Raw genomic sequence first — 20664 nt, 5'->3', positions numbered from 1 at the left:
TCCCCTCCTATCATCTCCTTTCTGCTGAGTTTTTCTTCCTTTTCTCATCTCCTCCAGTCCTTTAACAGAATCAGTGTATTTGGTGAATGCTGCAGGGCATCGCGTGTCTAATAAAAGCCACGTTTTGCATATTTTCTTAATTTTATTAAATAGTAAATAGGCATGCAAAATCTTGTAAGCGTGTCAGATAAAAAAAAAAAAAAAGAGTTCTGAGACACGTCACTTTAAATACTTCTGGATATCAGGAAGCTTATCCTGTCGAGCAGCGTGCAGCAGCGCCACCCCTGTATGATCTGCCTGACTTTCTAAACTCATTTCCTCTGCCTGTGTGTTGCTGCACGCCCAGCTTGGGCTTTTAGTGCCGGTCGATAAGACATGACCACCCCGTGAAGGTCATTCTGTCTCACTTCTCCAGAAACCAAAACTCCCAAACCTCTGTAAAGGCAGCCACAAAGATAACACAGCCCGTCTGCAATTTCCTCTCATGTCCCAGTTTTTTTTCTTTCTTTCTTTTTCCCTCTTTTACTGTAAATGGAAACAGTTTTGCCTCTGAGATGTTTTTTGTTCCTGTGTAGTAACTTTCTGTGTCACCAGATGTTGCTGTAAGGAGGATTGTTGCGATGTCGCCAAAGAGAAAAGGACACGACTGTTTCCTTGTGGCCCAGAACATGCTGGTGCGTCTCGCTCTTGCAGGACAGATTTGAGGGCAGGCAGACAGATGGTTGGTGTCACACAGGGAAATGGATAGACTGACAGACAGATGGATAAAGACACAGCTTGATAATACATGCATATATATACAGAGAACGCCTCGGGCCTTCTTAATATGTGTTTAAAGACACAAGTAACATTTAAAAAAATATAACTATGTCATGCAAAATAAATATTTTCGAAGGGGCTTTGAAGAAAAAAAATGCCAGCTATATCTATGAAACTTTATCTTCAAGCCAACCTTTTAAATCAGCACATCCTCCAAACGCTTCCTCTTTAGGAATGCGGAGACAGACAGAGGTCTGTCAGACAGGCAACAGCAGAGCGATGGGGCAGATGTTAAAAGCTTTGAAAGCCATATTGATTTTTAGACTTTAGGCCTCGTATGTTGTTGCTTTAGATGCAAAACATGCATTATGTATGAATGCATTGTGTCACAGTCAACACATGAATTGTGAAGAAAACTCGAGTTCACATGCTGTTCATATCTTGGGGGGGAAGCTCGCATTTAGTATTCAGTGCACGTACTGAAACATGCATTCCATGTATCAGCAAAGTGGATTAAAAAAAAGAAGCTTCCTGTCTGGACAGGAGGTCGGAGGTCAGAGGTTATAGAAGGCAGCCTGGGGAATGATCCACACAAACACATGCACACAGAAATACAAATGCACAACCCGGACCAAAGGCAACTGGTCTGCATAGCAGTGATGCTCCTTCCATCCAGCAGGGGTGCTGTTACACAGGCAAAAACCCCCAGATCTGCACTCCTCTCCTCTACCCTGTGGATTTTATAGCAAATAGATTTTAATTTAAGTCCTGTGCATGGATGAGTAAATGATAGCCTGCAAATAAGAGAAAGATGTCCTAAAAGTTCTTGCTTTGATGACATTGCTGAAAAACCTATAGGCTGTATAATAAAAATGCAGCCTATAGGTAGCAACAACTTTGAGGGATAACACAGATAAAGCGTTCTAACTTTTAGTACAATAAAATCCCTTATATATTGGGGTGTACAATGACAAATAAAGGAACCTTGATCCTCAAACCTTATTAATAAATTACAGAGTGACCATTCAAAGAATGGTATTTCTGTCAATACAAATAGCTACAAGAGCAGCTACATATGCCTTTCACAGGAAATGAGGAGCTGAAAATGCAAGAAGGCTCTGTTTTTCTCATTTTCTTTAGCTTACAAGGCCGTAAAGTGAAGCAGTCTCATAATCACTGTTTTAATTACACTCCAGTAAAAGGGAGTGTGAGCGAAGAGGCTAAAGGCTGTTCAGTGCACTTACAACAGGGCAAGGGATTGAAAATGTTATTCCAATCCTATTACAGTGTTTCTATGGAGTACTTACACAGGGTACCTGGAGATGTAAATATGCTGTAAATATGCTAACCATGGGCACTCTGATTCTTCTCCTTACTACCCAGCATATATATTAATACCCTGTGTGCATAAAGCATCTACACTGTAGTTTTCTAAGCTGAACCATTTCACAAAATGTGATGACTTTTTCATTCATTTTTAATCTCAGTGTTTCTTTCTCACCCCAAAACACTACCCCACATCTCTCCTCCGCGCTACGAAGCGCTTGTTGTGATCAGCCAGGAGGGAGGTCTCCTTTCACCCACAATGTTGTCACTGTCTGTATCTCTCTCTCTCTCGTCACCCTCATCAGAACAGCCAAATTGTGTGTGTGTGTGTATGTGTGTTCATGCTGCTTCTCCACTTCCTCCTTCTTTCTATTTTTATTCTTTTCCAGAGTTTCTCTCCCAAATATCTGTCACCCTCACACTCCCTCCTTTTCCCCTCATTCTCCTCTCACTCTTCTAGCCCACGAAGAAAAAAAACCCATACCATTGGTTGCCATGGGAATTGGTTGCCATGGAGCAGCAAGGTTTTCATGTGGTCCTTGCATGTATGTGTGTGTGTGTGTATGTCTACTGTAGCGTGACAGAGTTTGGGTGTCATGTTGATTGGGAGTAGGGAGAGAGGTAATGCCAAGCAGTTGGCCTTGAACACCTGACCCATGTGCAAATGTACACACACACACACACACACACACACACACACACACACTAGACTACAGAAAGTTATTGATCATGTATCCGAACCCCAGGTCTGATCAGTTAACACCCACCAGCCGTGTGTATGTGCATCTAAAGCCACTTGAAGGGTGCGCTCACACACTCCTCCATCGTGTTACAGTTGGTCAATGAGGCTTTGTCTGTAACTACAGGCTTCACGTTGGTCTGTAGAGAAAGATAAGTCAGGGATAATGGAGACATATGATGATGGAGAGTCACTGAGGAGAGAAAAGATAGATGGATGGAGTGAGAGAAGAAAGAGAAAGCAGTACTGACCGAAGGTAAAAATCGATTTAAGCAGCCTGTCAGGATAAGGCACTGGATTTGGCTGTCAAGCGTCGATATTGGATGACCTGTCCATCCGTGCACTGTATTACAGATTTTGATGGGGTGGAAAAAAGAGGTCTTGGTGGATTCTTTGATGGAGCTGAAATCGAAATATATTAGGCATTCTTATCACGCAATATGATCGCTTGTGTTAGCTTAAGCTGAAGTCACTGAGGTGGTGAAATGACATATTGATGAGGTGAAGTGGTTCGAATTGACAGATGTAGCATTAAGAGTGGACCCACTTAAGGATCACCCATCTGTTTCTTTACAGAACACCGCTGATGAAGCTGACGTTCGACACTGGATGCATAGTAGAAGTTAGCAATATGCTATATGAAACCATGAAGTTGGTTTCACCAGCCTGCAAGTTGACCTCCTCAATTTAGTGCTCTCACCAAAATTTAAATAGAATTACTATTAGATTTATTGCACAGCCCTACCATGGGGACTTTATTGTAGTCCTGTAGTGCACTATTTTGTTGGGAAAGTGCTACTGCCATTGGAGGGCATGCTTGGTCTGCAGCAGCGTTTAGGTGGGTGGTGCCAAGACCCAAGGTTTTCTAACAGAAGGTGGTATTGTACTGAGATGAGCAGTGTTATCCTTTTTATCAGTCGCTGCTTTAATCTTGTGGCTGATCACAGTATACAGATACTTCTACTCATGATTGTCGGGGAGGTGAATCTTTGTGAGGTGAAGATATAGGAGTGCTGGATAGAAAAGTTGATGCACGCCCTCCCCAAAGAGGCCAAAATCAATCATCGTGTGCTGGGTTCACAACTTTTTGTTATTTGACTGCTGAATTACAGACAAGTCTTTATATGTTTTGTAGACACATGCCTTCACACTAATGCAAACACTTCAGGGTGCATGCCTAAAGCATGTGGTATGCTAAAAGGAAATTACGTCATAGAAAGTGGCTGGATTTCAATGTCTTCCACTTGGCCTAGAGCAGTGGTTCTCAAATGTTTTCTGGTATGTTTCACTTAAGCTGAAAGAAGTTCACCATCAACACCCAACATTTCATCACTGCAGCTGTGTTTGCAGACAAGTCGACGTCTTCCATGCAAACTATAGATGACTCTGCTAGTCACGAAATAAATCCCAAGGACATTTTTTGGTGCAGGACCTTCTTTACGACCGATTTCACCCAAGCAAAAACCAGTAACCTCCAGCAGTCAGTTGGCCCAGCAAAACACATTTTTCCCCTCACGACCGGAGGTTGCCAGGGGGTCGCTGACTGGTCTCTATGCTTGTGTCACTGCGGCCTTAATCTTCACCCCATTGGCAGTGACTCTGTTTCCTTAATGGGGCCAGCCCCAAAGTTTGAGATCCACTTGCTTACACTCCATAAAGATTTTTTATTAATTGTATGATATTGATCTGTTGTCTATCTGTCTTATTATCCATATTATTTTTAATAGTATTCAAGGAGTGTGTGGGAAAAATGGCTTCCTCTGTGCAGCAGAGCCAGAATCCTGACATTGTGAGTTCAGACTGACCCAATTTGATGTCAGTGCAGTGACTCATACTAAAATATAAAACAGCTTTAAGGAAAATGAATGACTTGCCCACTAATCACACTTGATTTGTTTGAGTCCCATTTCAGATACCAGTAAGGCTTCACAGTTACTGTGCGCCGGCCTGTACTTAAGATCCCTGCAACACTGGAAGAGTGCTTATTTGAACAAAGAGTTAGATAATTTACTATTTGTAACCTGACCGATTGTTAGTTGTGGTTATGTCTGTGTGACAGAAGGAGTCTAAATTACATTCAGTCAGTGTCGGTTAAAATAACAGACTATTATGGAACCACTAAGGCATGACGGTTATAAAACCACACAGTCTTAAATTCAACATCTTTGCAGACACACACACACAGCATTACACACACACACACACACACACACACACACACACACACACACACACACACACACACACACACACACACACACACACACACACACACACACACACACGATCATGTTTCTGGTGGAACAACTTGATTGTAACACGTGCCAGAGGGCTTACTTATTGTGATGAGGAAGTGTGTGTGTTACCCACCTGGCTGGTGAGCTCATCTTGTTTCATAACTACACAGCAGTTATAATAAGCTTATGCTAGTTAGGTCTGCCCCGTAGACAGATATACACACTGAGACAGATGAAGAAGCGTACAGTGCGATACAGTAGAGCACTACAGTTAGAATATTATAGATATATTATGTAGCACACCTTTCTCACTCTTTTGTCTTCTGTGGCTTTGTCTTCATCGCCACATATTTTTAGATCCTTTTCTTTTCTCACCCTCCTCTTCTCTCCAGCTCTGCAGCTTTCTCCTGAAGGAATGAAAGAGAAATGAGAGGAGGACGGCGAGTTAATAATGATCAAAACAATAGAATAAAAAATGTTGGGAAGAGATCAAAATTAAACAGCGAGAGAGATCTTAACCTTACCGCCGTTGTTCATAGTAAGCCTGCATTGCATCACCTTTAACAGGTGTAGTCGCGTCCGTTTTTTTTTTTCTTCTGACACCAAATAATTGCTGGAGCAGAATTTAATATGACAGTGTAGATAAACAAAATGATTGCCTGTGGCATTTTGTTTCTTTTTCTAAATGTCACAGTTTTTGCTGTGCACCTTTTTTAACAAGGCAAGCAGCTTATCTTGCAACAACAACGTGTTGAATTTGCACGCCTTTATAATGTGAAATTCAAATATTGGCCTTTTTCAGGTTAAGCCATATTAGTGGTAACAGTTTTTGGAAGAAGTGTTAGAAATTTCAAGGCTACTTGAAACCTTTTGTTGTCTTTGTTTTGTCCCTGGTCTGTAATCAATCCTTATCTAAATGTGAGGGGTTTTTTTATTAGCACAAAATGTGACTTAGCATCATAAGACAGTGGGTAAAACGGTAACAATTGTATGTGTTGCATGCTGCTTGTGTTGAATGAGATTAGTGGATTAGATGCGATTGTTTATGGTGCTTTGCTGATCTTTGCTTCAGCTGCATAGCATATTTACACATTTGTTTGCGGTCTTGTCTAATGAAAGAACAGTAAGACAAGTTTACCCGTGGGAGCATTTAAGGAAGAGTCACAGTGTTGTTAGGCCTGTCACCGTTTCACTGTAATTGTTTTCAGCTCAAAGTGGATTTATTATTTGTGGATATTTTATGTGATGGATGCTGCCATAGCATTAGCACACAAAAACAGGGATGTGAATGTACATCATGTTATGTATATTATATTCAAGGAAAGCCTGAACGTGTTAGCTGTCGACTACAGTGTGATTTTTGTCCCGTCTTCCTCTGTTCATCCCCAACTGATTGTGTCTGAAGGCTGTGCCTCCCTGAGCCTGGCTCTGCTGGGGGTTTCTTCCTGTTAAAAGGGAGTTTTTCCTTTCCCCAGTCACCAAGTGTTGCTCAAAATGCTTGCTCGTTTGATCGTTGGGGATTCTCTTTAATATTGTAGCATCTTTAGCTTAAAATATAAAGCGTCTTGAGGCGACTGAGTTGCGAGTTGGTGCTGTATAAATAAAATTGAACTGAATTGTCTGTTGTCGTGATGGAAGTGGTCTCCTGTAGGATGACGGTGCCTCCATCTATAGAGCTCAAGGGGGTCAATGAATGGTTTGAGCTATGGCATAGAAACTGTTTTAGCAGTGTGTGAGCTAGAAAGGTTTTGAAAACAAGGCAAAGGCTTTGCCCACAGCTAAAATGACTGGATGGTGTTGGTCTTTCAGATGAATAAAGAAATACGGAAATAAAAGTCCATGTGAAGGAACCTAATGTAAGATACAGCATGAAAGGTGATGTGTTGATCGTTCCAAGCTGGGAGCCATAAATGCCCAGAGTGCCGTATCTAAAACAGACACGTGTAACACCAGAGCACAAACGGAGCGTTTTGATCCCTCTCAGTCTCATCTATCGCTGATCTCTGGCTCTGGGTGTTGGAGGGTAAACAGCTTAGAGGATGATCTGGCATCATGGAAGCCTGGGAATGTGTGAAAAGAGAGAGAAGAGCCTCAGGCTACAACTACAGCCTAAAACAAAGACTTAAAAGTCTGGCTCCAGTTGCAAGTCACACCTTGACTTATATTAGAAGGCATCTCAAATCCTTGTGATCAGATTCAGCTTCCTGACAGATATTTGATTTTATCCACCTGGAAACAGCGCTAAACCTCTGATACAGTTGAGCATACTGGTTGTTGTCTTGTAGCCTCTAAATTTCTGGGTGTAGGCTAGAAGACATTAACCTTACCCAGGTGGGTAAGAAGAAGCAAATCATCTGTGACTGACAAGACCGTCATAGTCCACAGTGTACATTCATACTACACAGTCCAACAGTCCTGTTTGACTCAATGACCCCACCCCTCGCCGCCCAACATATTAAATTTATTATTTATTTATTGTTTAATCCCCAAACTTCTGTCAGTCCTCTTACAGTAGTGACTCGGGATGGAGAAGAAATAGGATTAACTTTGATAACGTTGCTTAAGTCATCAAAAAAACTTTGGGTTAGAAAGAAATTGATACCAGACCTCTGTGGAAAACTCTTCATCTTTGATGTAGACCAGAAGTTCTAGCAGCACCTGACTCACTAAGAAAACTGTAAGTAGTTGAGTTTCTTTGAAATAGCTGAAAGTAGAAGAAGAATGTACAGAATATTTACTATATATTAAAGATCGACATTGCTGTTGTGTTGTCACTTATAAGTTTGTAGAGTACTATTTTGTGGCCAGCTGGAAGCATTTTGACCTTCACCCTTAAGCATACTCTGCTTCATTATAATCTCTTTTTACTCTAAATAGAAACATAGTTTACGTATTTTTATGCAAACATTATGTTGTCTTGAAGAAAACTTTAAACTTGTGATTAAGACTACAACCTCATTAGGAAGACGTTTACTGAAGGAAAAAAGTATGTTAATTTTCCCATAGATTGTTTATAACCGTTTTATTGCATCAATAAAGCCGGACTTACCCCCTTCTGGTCCCAGGAAAGTATGCCGGTGTGTATTTCCTTTAAATACAGCATATGGCGTGAAAAAATCATTTTGATCCTTCATCTTGAGACTAACAACATAATAAAGCATTTGCAAGTTGAGAAAGCACCTATTTTGTGCTTTAGCTTTGAACACTATGGGCCAAATGTGGCAAACATAGGATGAGTGCAAAAAAAAAAAATATACAGCTCATGTATGTTGTTAATTTTACTGGTGTTGTTTTCTAAAATTGTGTGCAGTCAGTTCATTTCAATATCAAATGCAAACAAATATTTGCTATGAAATTGCCCACTAATGTTAGTAAGTGAGTTTTTGCAAGCTTCATATATTGTGACTTGAGATAGGACTCCTCCCACAAACGCATATGGAATACATGTCTTTTTTTTTTTAAATTTTGCTTTAAACACTAAAACCAATACATTAGTAAACCTTTCTTCTCTTGCATCACCGTGAAAATGTTTACATTTTTATCCTGATTAACTAAACTTTCTAAGTCCAATGTAAGTGTGCATATGATAAGCTTCATTTATGGTACTCTTTAAGAGTCACTCTGTGTAACTGACTGCTCTAAATTTGATGCACAGTTCTATATAAAGGTGACCTTAACAGCATATACTCTGGCTTCACATGACCCACAAACCTCCCAAAAATGCCAAACCTTGTGTCAGAACTGTAACAGTGCTTCTAAAATGAATTGCCGTATGGACAAGTTCTCACTGAAACACACTGTCTTAACATTCAAAACAGAAACACATCAGTGTTTCCTGATCCACATGTTTCTCCGGCTTTGCCAGTAAACGTGTGCTGGGGAGTGGCTTGTGCGTTTCATCACTTTGCAAAGGGAGTTGAGGCTATCCCTAATCATCTGATGGGTACCCTGCCTGTTGTACAGCTGTGGCCTATACCCTTCGACATCCAGTGCTGGAAAAACACGTGTCCAATAAAGACCCCTGTGGAAGCATACTATCAGGCTGGGTTCCAGTGCGCACACCCTCTCCTGATCCAGCTCCAGTGTCTTGTCCCCAGGCTCCAGCCCCAGTTCTCGCCCTCTCCCCCAGTGCACTCTTGACCAGTGCGCCCAGAGCAGATGGGGAGCAAAGAAAACTGTGTCACCACCCGCCATGTCTCGCTTAATCACCCCTCCCTTTTCCTTTTTCTCATTCCTCTCCCTCTCTTTCCATCCTCCCACTCTCTTCTTTCCTCACTCTCAGGATTTGGAGCATCAAACATTGATTTGTCTTTATTTTTAGAACAGCTGTGAGCATACGTGTGTGTGTGCTGTATTTGTTTGTCCGCGTCTGTATGCCAGACGCTCATCCGTACCGTAGGTCGTGGGTAGTTTGATTGGTGTTTGGGTGCGCGGCGGCACACGAGTGTGAGAATGTGTTGCCGCTTTTTTTCTCCAAGTTAATCCCTTAAGAAGAGGTGTGGTTCTCTGTCTCTCTCTCTCTCTCACTCCCCTCACTGCGCACTCGCCTCCACTCTGTCCCTCACTCTGAGCGCAATATCATCACATGCTCTCTAGCTCCTCTCGTCCTCTCATGTTTTCCTTGTTGCTGCCAGTCTGAGGGACGTCTTTCTCTCAGCTTGCCATCTCTCTGCATCTTCTCTCACTTGCTGTTGTTTGAAATGAGTTCCTGGGGCGAGATGGGGGAGGCCATTGAACTCAGGTGAGTCAGATACAGTGTAGGGGATGTGGTCCAACCTCGGGAAGGAACTGATTGATGGTATTCGGCGTACATGTGCGTTTTTGCTTTGCAGGGTATCTGTGAATACGTTTCACATTATTTTTCCTGCTTATGTGTGTAATCGTGTATCTGGGTACATTCTGGATTCTAACTGGGTCAGCTGTTACTGTAGCAATCAGCACCTTGGACTGTTTTTCCTCAGCCTCACCTTGTTTTGTGTTCATCAGCTTGACCCTGACCCAGCTCTGTAGAGGTCAGCAATGGATCTGTGTTTTTTCACAGCAGAGACAACTGTGTTTGCTGTTGTTGTTGTGTTTTTTGGCTATGGTTGTGTTTTCCGTCACTGCTAAACTGATAATAGGTCTAGTCTACCCTGCATCCACAGGGCTCATAGCGGCTAATAGCCTTAGCAGATGCATTAGCCCCCATGCCCATATGGAAGAGATTAAACCTGCTAAATTGATAGAAACGCCCAACATTTTATTTTTATTTGCACAGCGTTAGTGCCGGCACATAATTTCTGTGCACATATAGATCTGAGCATGCTCAGAAGTTCATGCATGGACACCTGCCATATACCCTTTGCCCAGAGCAAGATTTGTGTTAAATTTCCTCCCAAATTCAGCGCCTCTTCTCAGTTTCTCACTCCCATTCTCTCCCTGTCCTCATGATTAGATAATTGTGAGGCCAGCTCTCATGAATGTTGAGAACAAGGCATAAGAGTGAGAATGCCGCAAGTGACAGAGACCTGTGTGATGAGTGAAATGAGGACAAATTGAGGTGAGACACTCAACGTGAGGGTGATAACAAGAGGATGGGTGTGAAAGTGAAACTCAGGAGTGCTAACAAAGAAAAGAGCAGGGAGTGGATGTGAGGAAGAAGCTGGGGCAAAGCAGAATCATTCTGGAGAAAATGTACATTTGCTCCCTTTGTCTTTGGAAGAAGCAGGAGAGGAGAAAATATGGAGAGGATGACAGGGTTAAAAAGAAAGAAAGAAATAACAGACGTGAATGTGAATGCTTCACAGATGCCGCAGTGTTTATTAGACACAGGTTAAAACTCAAAGACTATAAGGTTAATTCTGCTTTTACTGCGAGAGTTCAGAGTGTGTGAATGCAGCCAGAGCCACGCCAGGTCATTTGGCATTGTTCACTGACACAGGAGTCTGACGTATATTCTGCACAATTCAAGCACAAGGGTGGAGCTGGTAAGACCCTGAGACATTACTGCAGCAGTTCTTGCAAAAGTTATTTGGCTCGCTAGTGTTTGACTGATTTCCAGTTGTGCAAAATCTTTTGGTTCACAAAATCTGTCACTGCACTGTGAACACTAAACATTAACTTGTGTCGTATGTGAATTTAAGAAGGTAGGAAAACTTATGGACTTTGGGTTTAACATCTTGCGTGCAATTTGCCGAAGCCCCTGGGAGCAACTAAACTAATACTTACCTCTTCCTTAGTGAGAAGACAATAAACAGTCCTTTGGGTGTGTGGTTTTAGCTGCAGTACCTGAAAAGAATCTGCCATTCCTAGCTAGTGAGCTAGCACCGGCAACATCACTGATCCCTGGTACTTGCAGAGCACTTCATGTGCTGGGAAAACACTTATGGACTCAAAATATCGAGTGTAAGTAGTGTAGAAGCATGCTATTTAAAACACAGCATTAGGTCAAAGACTTTCATTGAGTTGCAGATTTGTATGCAATATGTCTCCTGCCTGCAGTATCTGCTGGTTATTCTACGATTTCCTTGGTTTGTAGATTTATTCGCTGACCCTAGAGATGAAAGTGGGCCGCGCACTTTGCTGTCACATCACAAGTGTAGTACAACCGATAAGCTGACCTGTGGCTCTGGCCTGAACTGATAGCAGGGAATACAAAGTGGAAACACAGCATGACAATATGATACTGGAGCATATTGACTAGACTGCTCCACTTCACGCCTGGGTGCGCTGTGTTTAGATTAACACACACACACACACACACACACACACACACACACACACACACACACACACACACACACACACACACACACACACACACACACACACACATACTTTTTCTGTTACTGTTACAGACACACCCCAGGCGCACAATCGTGACCACGCTTTTGGTACAGATGGAGACGCACAAAGATGCACTCATATAAGGTCATATAGAAGCACGCAGACAGGAACAAATACACATAAAGCTAGCCTGGTTTCTTTGCCTGCTGTTCCAAGGGCAGAAGGGGATTTGGATATTGTTATGTTAATCTGCCTCTCTTTTGTGCCTTGGAACCCATTCAGACACACACGCGCGCGCACACACACACACACACACAGGTATGACAAGATTCAAGTATACACAGAAGGGTACTGGTACAAAAAAAGGGGGAGAGGAGGCAAGTCGCCTTGTACAAACACACACGCCAACACTGATATAGATAGTCCTCTCTCCAGGCTTAACTTGGGTGGGTGGGAATTGAAACAGAAACAGGAGGGGCAGGGACACAGCTTTGTGATTAGCCTGGAGGAAGAGGATAATAGGTGTGGGAGCTGCGTGTGCGTCTCCTGGTGATGAGGAGGAGGTGTATGTGTATGTGCGTGCCTGAATGTACACGCACGTGCTTCTCTACGGCTTCGCACTCCCTCTGCAAAGGTAACAGAATGTAATTTAAAGTTTCCCAGTTCAACCCTATTTGCAGAAAGCAGTGGGAAGCAGGTAATTTTAATTTCAGGATGTTTATTTTTTTTTGACCTCCTCACCCACGACATCGATTGTTCCCCCACTTTTGTTCCTGCTTTATTATATAGCGGCAATGAAATTTGTTTTTCTTTCAGGGGAAGATTACATTTTCTTCCACTGACTTTATCTGATCTCAGACTTATTAGATTTTTGGCTTGAATATAGGGCTGAACGATATATCGCATTTGCGATAATATCGCGACATGATCAAGTGCAATTTTCTAACCGCAAAGGCTGCGATTATACTCTGGACATGTCCAAATTCATGGGCTGCATCCTCCTGAGGCCGCATTTGTAGACCGATTACGTCACAGCGACGCGCCGAAGGCTGTCCAAATTACTACCATATCCCAGAATTCATAGCGCGGCCCAGCCAAACTCCAGTTTCCAGCAATGGCGGCCGCTACTGAGTTTTAAAATTACTCATACTAATCTTTCAGGGTCACAAAATAAACTTTTAACATATTTTCAGGCGAGAAAGTAGTTGTGTAAACATCAAATATCTGCTTGGTTTATCAAGATATCCCATATTTGCAAAAGTGCTTCGACGTTTTCAGAGGCGTCTGCTACCCACCAGCTCGACAGCTAGCCGGGAGCTCGAGGGTCACTGATGCGGCCGAGAACGGCACAACTCCCGGCACATCATTTTCAGATCACCGCGGAGTTTCGCTGCTCGGGTTAAACGTAATATATAAGTCACTTAGACAACCTAAAAATGTTATTGTTGGGCTTTTTTCAGTGTTTTGTTTGTTCGTGAGTAAATCGGTTTGGCTGAGATTAAAGTTATTAGATTAGATAAAATAAAATTTTATTAATCCCCCGGGTGGGTTCCTCCTTGGTTTTCACACAGCTGACTAAACGTCAAACAGAAAACATATTAAACAGAAGTATGAGACAGTCGAGAATTTACACCAGTGTCTGGTTATATTTTAGATAGCAAGAAGCAGACGGCCGAGTTTATTAAACTCCACCGAGACAGCGGTGACGCTAATCAGAACTAGCCTTCTGATTAGCTAATCAGAAGGCTAGACCGTCCAATTTCACGCCTTTAAATTTTAAAGGCGTGTTTGTGTGTGTGTTTATACAATTGCTATTATGTTTGCACTTTATGTGTAATGTTACTGACTGCAGAGATCAGTAAGATGTGTGTATTTTTTATTTATTAGTTTTATTTATTTAATATTATTTTTTAATTTAATGACTGTCTAGTAGTTCACAGATGTCGAAAAACTGAGTGTGGTAAAGCCACTGATTTTTTTTTTTATGTATATTTCTGCAATCTGCACATTGTACTGACTTTCATTTTAATGTTTACACCAGGGTTCCTTGTCAGCACTTTATGCTCAGATGTTTGTAAGCTAAAAATAAACTATTGTGTATGTTCAAATATACTGTTGTGATTGAAGAAGTTAAATAAAAATGTCAGTCATCAATTCATGCATCACCTCATGTCATCATAACAGAGGTCTGTCTTCCAGGAAAGAACAGTTTAAAATTAATGTAATATAGTATTGGCCATACTATATGATGTATTGCTTGTCTTTGTTTAATAATACAGAAGACAAAGACCTTAAAAAATAATCGCATATCGCATCGCAATCGCAATATTGGGGCAAAAAATCGCAATTAGATTATTTTCCATAATCGTTCAGCCCTACTTGAATAGGCGAACTGGGAACAGAAGAAAAATGGCATGTACATTTGAAAACTTTGTTTTCAAAATCAGAATCAGAATACTTTATTAATCTTTGAGGAAATTATGCATTTTTGTGTTTGCTTGCGGTTATGAGTAGTAGTAATAGGTAAACTGGGGGTAAGGAACTTCCCTTAAGAGTAGTGCATATTTAAATTGTTAGCATAACACAAAATAGTATATGTTACCATTATTTTGGCAGTGCTGTTACATATCATGCATCATGGAATCTTTGTAACACATTGTTTTTAAAAGGGTTTGTTTAAAGGGTTTCAATAATGTCCAATTCCTAAATCTATTTAACAAATGTAATATATATATATATATATATATATATATATATATATATATATATATATATATAGATCCCGGGAATAACATCGGAGATCTCTGTCCAGAAGAGCGCAGTCCTGGGAACAGCTAAGATACTGCGCAGGACCCTCAAGCTCCCAGGCCTCTGGTAGAGGACCCGAGCTTGAAGGATAAACCGCCCGCAGGGGCGCGCTGGGTGTTTTTTTTTATATATATATATATATATATATATATATATTTAAAAAAAGGCGTGCAAGTGTAAAATAGCGTTAGCATAGAATTCAAGCTAACTAGCTAAATTTAGCTAATGCTACTTGGTGTAACACCTATTAGCTGTTGTATGTTTTACTTTCTTAGAACTCATTAGTGGTATGATAACCACTGATTACAACACCACAATACTTATAAAATGGGGACAGTAAAATGTGTTTTACCTTGTCAGAGAAAACTCTGGAATGCTGCTTCCTGCTTCTATTCCTTTTCATAGTTCTCACAGAAATTTCACTCGAAGTAGGGGTGGGCGATATATCGAATATACTCAATGCCTCCCGAGTTTTTCCATGTTGTTAAAATGGCTCTATCGTAACCATCAGGTATTAATTGTCAGGAAAATATTAAGCTGTTAAGCATGCAATTCACTGTGAGTTTTTTTTTCTCCCACACACTGTGAATGCATCATTAATAGCCCCCTCCCAACTGGAATTTTTTGCTGCCTGGAGCACTGCACTGATCATGCCTATTTATATACTACAAATGGGAAAACAGGCAAGAGTTGGAAGTTTCAGACAAGCGTAGATGTCGAACAAAATGCGAAAGCAAAACATGCCATAAATTTCAGTTTGTTTTAGTTTTTGTCATGAATTATAGCTCATATTTTTTGTTGCTATAATCTTTTGTTTGTCGTCATTTTTGATGGTAGTACTGATTAGCATCTTTAGCTCACTGTCTGAAGGACAGCTCACCCGTCAGGCGTTAGTCTGTCTGTCTGCAATTCATAAGAATTGCTACTCCTCCTAGAGTATTGGTCAGATTTTAGTGAAACTTGCAGACCACGATCACCTAATGGATCTTCATTGAAACTGTGCTCAGTGACAACGTTCACATTCGTTATTTTATGGGCAATAACCTGTGAATTGAGCTACACTGATATCAGATTTATAAAAGCAACAAATGGTCATATTTTTTCACATTCCTTCTAGCAACATTATATTATATATTAAAAAAACTATCTGCCCAAAATGCTGACTTTTATTAATTGAATTCCATGTAAATTTTTAATGTAATTTTGTTTGATACGTAGAAGTGGCCAAAGGAAATTTACTTTATCGATATACATTCAGTTTATAACGAGCACATCTTCCTTAAAGATCAAAGATTTAAATAAATTAAGCTTTGCTTTTAAATATTTCAGTTTCATTTTACTTTTATTTTTTAACATTTTTTTGAGAGTAAAAAATTATTCCTTAAGTGTACCTACGTACCGCTTTGCTGTCTGTGACCTGGTAACATAGGAAGGTTGCTAAAGTCTATTGAAAGAAACACAAGCATGTGGACCATCGTATTTGGAGGAGAAAACAATGGTTAGAGGTCAAATACCTGGCCACAGATTTGACTGTAAACATCCATTATAGCTAGCTATACTTGGTTTGACTTTCATCGATTGCAGCTGTGGCACCTGTGTGCAGGTAGACTGTATGATTGATGTAGCTAATGTGATGTTGGTTTGAGGACTACTGTTTTGAAGCCTTCAATAACACACTTTTTTCCTGTCTGTGTCTTTTCTTAATGAAACTTTGATAACCTGCTTTATCATCAGTTTTACTCTAAGTAGGATCATAATTCACTGAAGTGGAAGCCGTGTTGTATCAAAGAAAACTAGCACAAGTTGACATGATGAAGTTCATGAGGTCATCTGTCAAAGGAGAAGTAGCGTAATTTGCTCTTTGTTACAGTCTCAGTGGCAGCCGGTGAAGTCGTCCCTGCTCATAATTAGGCTACGTCCACACTAATGCGTTTTCTCTCCGTTTTGGCCTCCCGTACACACGGAGACGGCGTATTCCCCGAAGGAAAACACAGCGTTTTCAAAATGCTCTCGAAAACACATACATTTGAAGACGGTGCTTTTGCGTCGCAGTGTGGACAGTGAAAACGGAGACTTTCGAAATCGATGATGCATGTTAGTCATATGATGCAGTCATGTGACCAATTAAAAATAGCGGAGGGCATTATACAGCCGTTGTTTTGTTTGCGTTCAGTTTTGACAGCCCTATTAAAGATTAATATCAGTCTGTACATGCTTCAGATAGCTTTTCTTCAAATTCTTTAATTCCCACTCGCTTTTGCGACTTTGTGCTTTTGTGTTACTCGCAGCAGCAACTCCACCTCATTGTTAGTCCATTTAAAAAACTCGGTGCTTTTCCCCGACATTTTGCCGCGACGTTTCAAAGAGCTGGAAAGTAAACAAACGGCAGACAGAAATGAGGCAGGCCGAATCTTCTTGCATTTCACACATGCGCAGTACTGGAACGTAAGCGCTTTCGATCGTTTCAATGTGGACGCACAACTCTGTGAAAATGACTGAAAACGCTAGTGTGGACGCGGAGCGTTTTTTTTAGACGAAAACGCCGTTTTCAAATCTATCCGGGCTAGTGTAGACATAGCCTTTGGAAGGCATTACTTTTCACAACTGGCGCTTATGTGTTCGCATTGTTTTTCTGTGCAGTGAAAGACCTAGCGTCGACCTGACGTGTAGCTACATTTCTTGGGAGGTGCACGTCGGGTTGCGGTGTAGGGTTAAAATCGGGTTCTGTTTAGCAGAAGTATAGTTCATGTGTAACTTTCTGGCATATTGCCTCAATGTGAGAAATTAGTTTCAGTAAATCAGTTTAGATGAAAGAAAAATGAAAGAACTGATCCTGGGTCAGCTGGTTGAGTCACCTCCATCTACTACAAGTGCTTACCATCCCGATGAGAACCTGTTTCTCATGCTCTAATCACCCTTTGCTGCAATAGTGCCCTAAATTGTCACTTTGTTTTGAGTCACAGAGGGCCATTCAATTGCATTAACCAGGATGAGCATTCACTGTCTCGCTTTCACACGCACACTTGTGCACACTCTGTACATAATTATATTGGGACAGCTTTCAATAAGGTCTCAAACTGCCCAGAACCCCCCTAAAAGATCATGTTGCATTAGAGGGTCAGAGGAAGGACAGGGTGTGTTTGTACGTCTACCAGTCGGAGTCAATCCAATTGGTGTCTGGTAAGCGTATCGACTTTATAACACACCACGCAAGCACACACTCACTCACACACTCTCACTCTTTCCTTCATATAATTCATCGAAGTTGTTCTCCACAGAGAAGTCATGGCTTATAGACTGCAGTGACAATTACAACATAATCAATATGGCCGAGATGATGGGTGGGGCGGAGCTAATTGCTGTAGCGATAACTGTTAGTTGTCGCTTGAAAATATGACTGATCTGTTATAGAAGGGGATACAGTAACCAGTATTGGATGTTTAGAGCTGATCCAGCTTTTTTAAGGGATTTAAGAATTGTATCTAAAATGATATACTGCAGGCCTTCTGATATATCCACACATTTCTATCACATTTGCAATTTTCATGTTGAGTCAAATCCACTGAGAAAAGACTTGACCATGTGATTTCCTTTCACAAAATTTTTTTTTTTTAAAATAAATCCAGTTATTCAGAGTTTATATGCTGGTGGGTATTGAATTATTTGCTGACAATGAAGTTAGACAGAGGTAGGATCTCTTCCCAGGCACAGTTTTCTCTTTCTTTGTTAGATTTTGTAAAATAATTAACCCTGCTCACAGTGCAGGTACACACTGAGGGGAATCTAAAGGCATGGGAATTGACTTCATAAATAATGCATTTTGAAGAGGAGAAAATCATTCAAGGACATGCCTGTACACTATATTACATGGTGTTATGAGCAGTATTAAGCAGGAGTACAGTGTGAGAAGCAGTGCATTAAAGAAAACTACTATGGATTGCGGATTGGCCCTGAATTTCAATGACTGAGAGATCTATGAACCCACTTTCTTTTTAAGACTTGGGCCTGGTTTATGGAGCAAACTGAGGCGTGTGTGTGTGTGTGTGTGTGTGTGTGTGTGTGTGTGTGTGTGTGTGTGTGTGTGTGTGTGTGTGTGTGTGTGTGTGTGTGGAGGAGAGAAACAGTGAGAGGGAGATAGAGATGGAGACAATAGCCACAGTGGGTGCCAGGCTGATGGTTTAACACATGGCTCTGCTTCAGCTGCCACTGTACATCAGCCTGTACAAATTCCTAATCTCGACAGAAGGGAGCAGTTTTGATGCATTTAAACCTCCACGCTTACAGGAAAGCTGCCTCCACAGTGTATACAGCACTCCACTGATCTGTATCTGCTCTTCCCAGAGAGGCTCTGCTTTAGATTTGTTCGCAGTAACTACTACACCTTAGGGTATAAATGTTTCATATAGCTTCAGACGAGGGAGCGCAAACTCAGTTTGTACATTTTAAGTTTTTACAAGTGTTTGAGCTCTGGTTCTTTCTTTTTCTGACAAGCGTTGCTGTTCTTTTTTCTCCGTTTTTGAAATGCAAAGACTTTGGGGATGTGAAAGTTTAAGTTTAAATATTTAATTTAGCAGTGTTATGATTAAAACCTAATATTTGGCCATTTTAAAATCCGATAATCTGATATGTATCGTCCGATTATTATTTTTTCAGACACATTCAAAAACAGATTTCCCTATTTATTCAATGACAGTCTGTGTAACTCTGCTTGGATCGGTTAGTTCTTGTGTGTGGGGTTTTTTTTGTGTGTTTTTTTTTTTTTTAGTGTTCCTAGTTGCAGGGTGGCCTGGTGTACAAACTATGCATCGTAAACACTCTTTACTTTTTAAATTTCCCCTTATTGTTATAAATGGTGACACAAATAGATCAGCAAATAGCTAATAGCAGCTGGAAATACTGGCCAGGCTTTAGTTGTTGTAGTTTGTTGTCGAGGTGGGATCCAATGTTTGCGTTGGTTAAGAGGTCGCTAATGGGTCACCATGTCCAAGATTTCTGTAGTAACTAACTGCATTCAGGTATCAAAACTAGGGAGTTTTTTGTTTGTTTAATTTTGTTTAAATGAACCAATATTGTTATAGGTCTGTGTTTCAAACAATACAGGAATTTTCCCAGATAGCTTGTTGTAATTCACAGTAAGAATGAAATATTGGATATAAGAGTAAGTTCAAGTACTTTACTGAACATACTGAAAATCCTGCAGGGAGGGAGTTGTTTCCAGGAAGTAACAAAGGCTTAGAGACGCACAAAACACACTCTCTGTATCTGTATCCTTCTCCCTCATAAACATACATAGTCCTGCTTAGATTATTAAAACACTGCACTGCATCCCGTCCTGGGACAAACTTCAGTCTAAATACAAGTGCCCTGGTTTATGTCCGCTGCATCACACTCCTTTATACTTTAATCACACACACACACACACCACCTGTCACTTTCAGGGAGTATGAGACACAGAGAGACATACTTGGGGATAATAGTAATGGTAGTATGTGTCAGTGTCTCTATGTGGGTCACTCAGTGTCAGTGTGTGAAGTCTGCAGGGACCACAAACTGGGTCAGTTTTTACTGCGTGTGTGCGCATCGTGTCAGCATAATGTGCCTGCACCCGATGTGTTTGCTGATTTATGCAAACATTACCTATTAGGGTAATGTTTTCATTGTTTTGGTTTGGAGCAGAAAAGCTGGCTGCCGACCCAACACCACCATATTACAATTTCTTAGCAGAGAAATTCCTTTTCAAAGGTAAATACGTAGGACTTCAGCTGTGGGATAGTATCTGCACTTATTACACTTTATACTCTTTAACACTGAAGGGAATCGTGAAGGCAGGAAAACATTCTAAGCTCATAAACTTGAGAATGCTTGCATATTGCACAAACACTATGCTAATTATGCTGCAGTCACACTTGGGAAAACGAAATTATTACGAAAGTGTGCAATGCACTTGCGATATCTTTGCCGTTGATGTGGTTGCTCTGCAGATGGTGATCGTGTCTGCAAGCACTCACAGTCAGTTAGCATTTTCAGAGT

General features: G+C 41.0%; 1 protein-coding gene across 2 annotated transcripts in view; it reads left to right on the top strand.

Moving 5' to 3' along the window:
- Positions 1-20664, top strand: part of numbl (NUMB like endocytic adaptor protein) — a 65203-nt gene that overhangs the window by 20970 nt on the left and 23569 nt on the right. Inside the window, exon 1 of one of the 2 annotated variants that reach the window (XM_080888916.1) lies at positions 9667-9802. The exons of the other annotated variant lie outside the window; for it this stretch is intronic. Coding sequence (XP_080745042.1) covers positions 9762-9802 — 41 coding nt within the window. The 5' untranslated portion in view covers positions 9667-9761. Of the gene's footprint in view, positions 1-9666; positions 9803-20664 lie in introns of those variants that run through there. 2 annotated transcript variants of the gene reach the window in all.

Source organism: Rhamphochromis sp. 'chilingali' (genome assembly GCF_963969265.1).
Source record: "Rhamphochromis sp. 'chilingali' genome assembly, chromosome: 8".
Taxonomy (NCBI): Eukaryota; Metazoa; Chordata; class Actinopteri; order Cichliformes; family Cichlidae; genus Rhamphochromis; species Rhamphochromis sp. 'chilingali'.
Note: the sequence above shows the minus strand (reverse complement) of the source record. Positions and strands in the feature narration are given on the sequence as shown.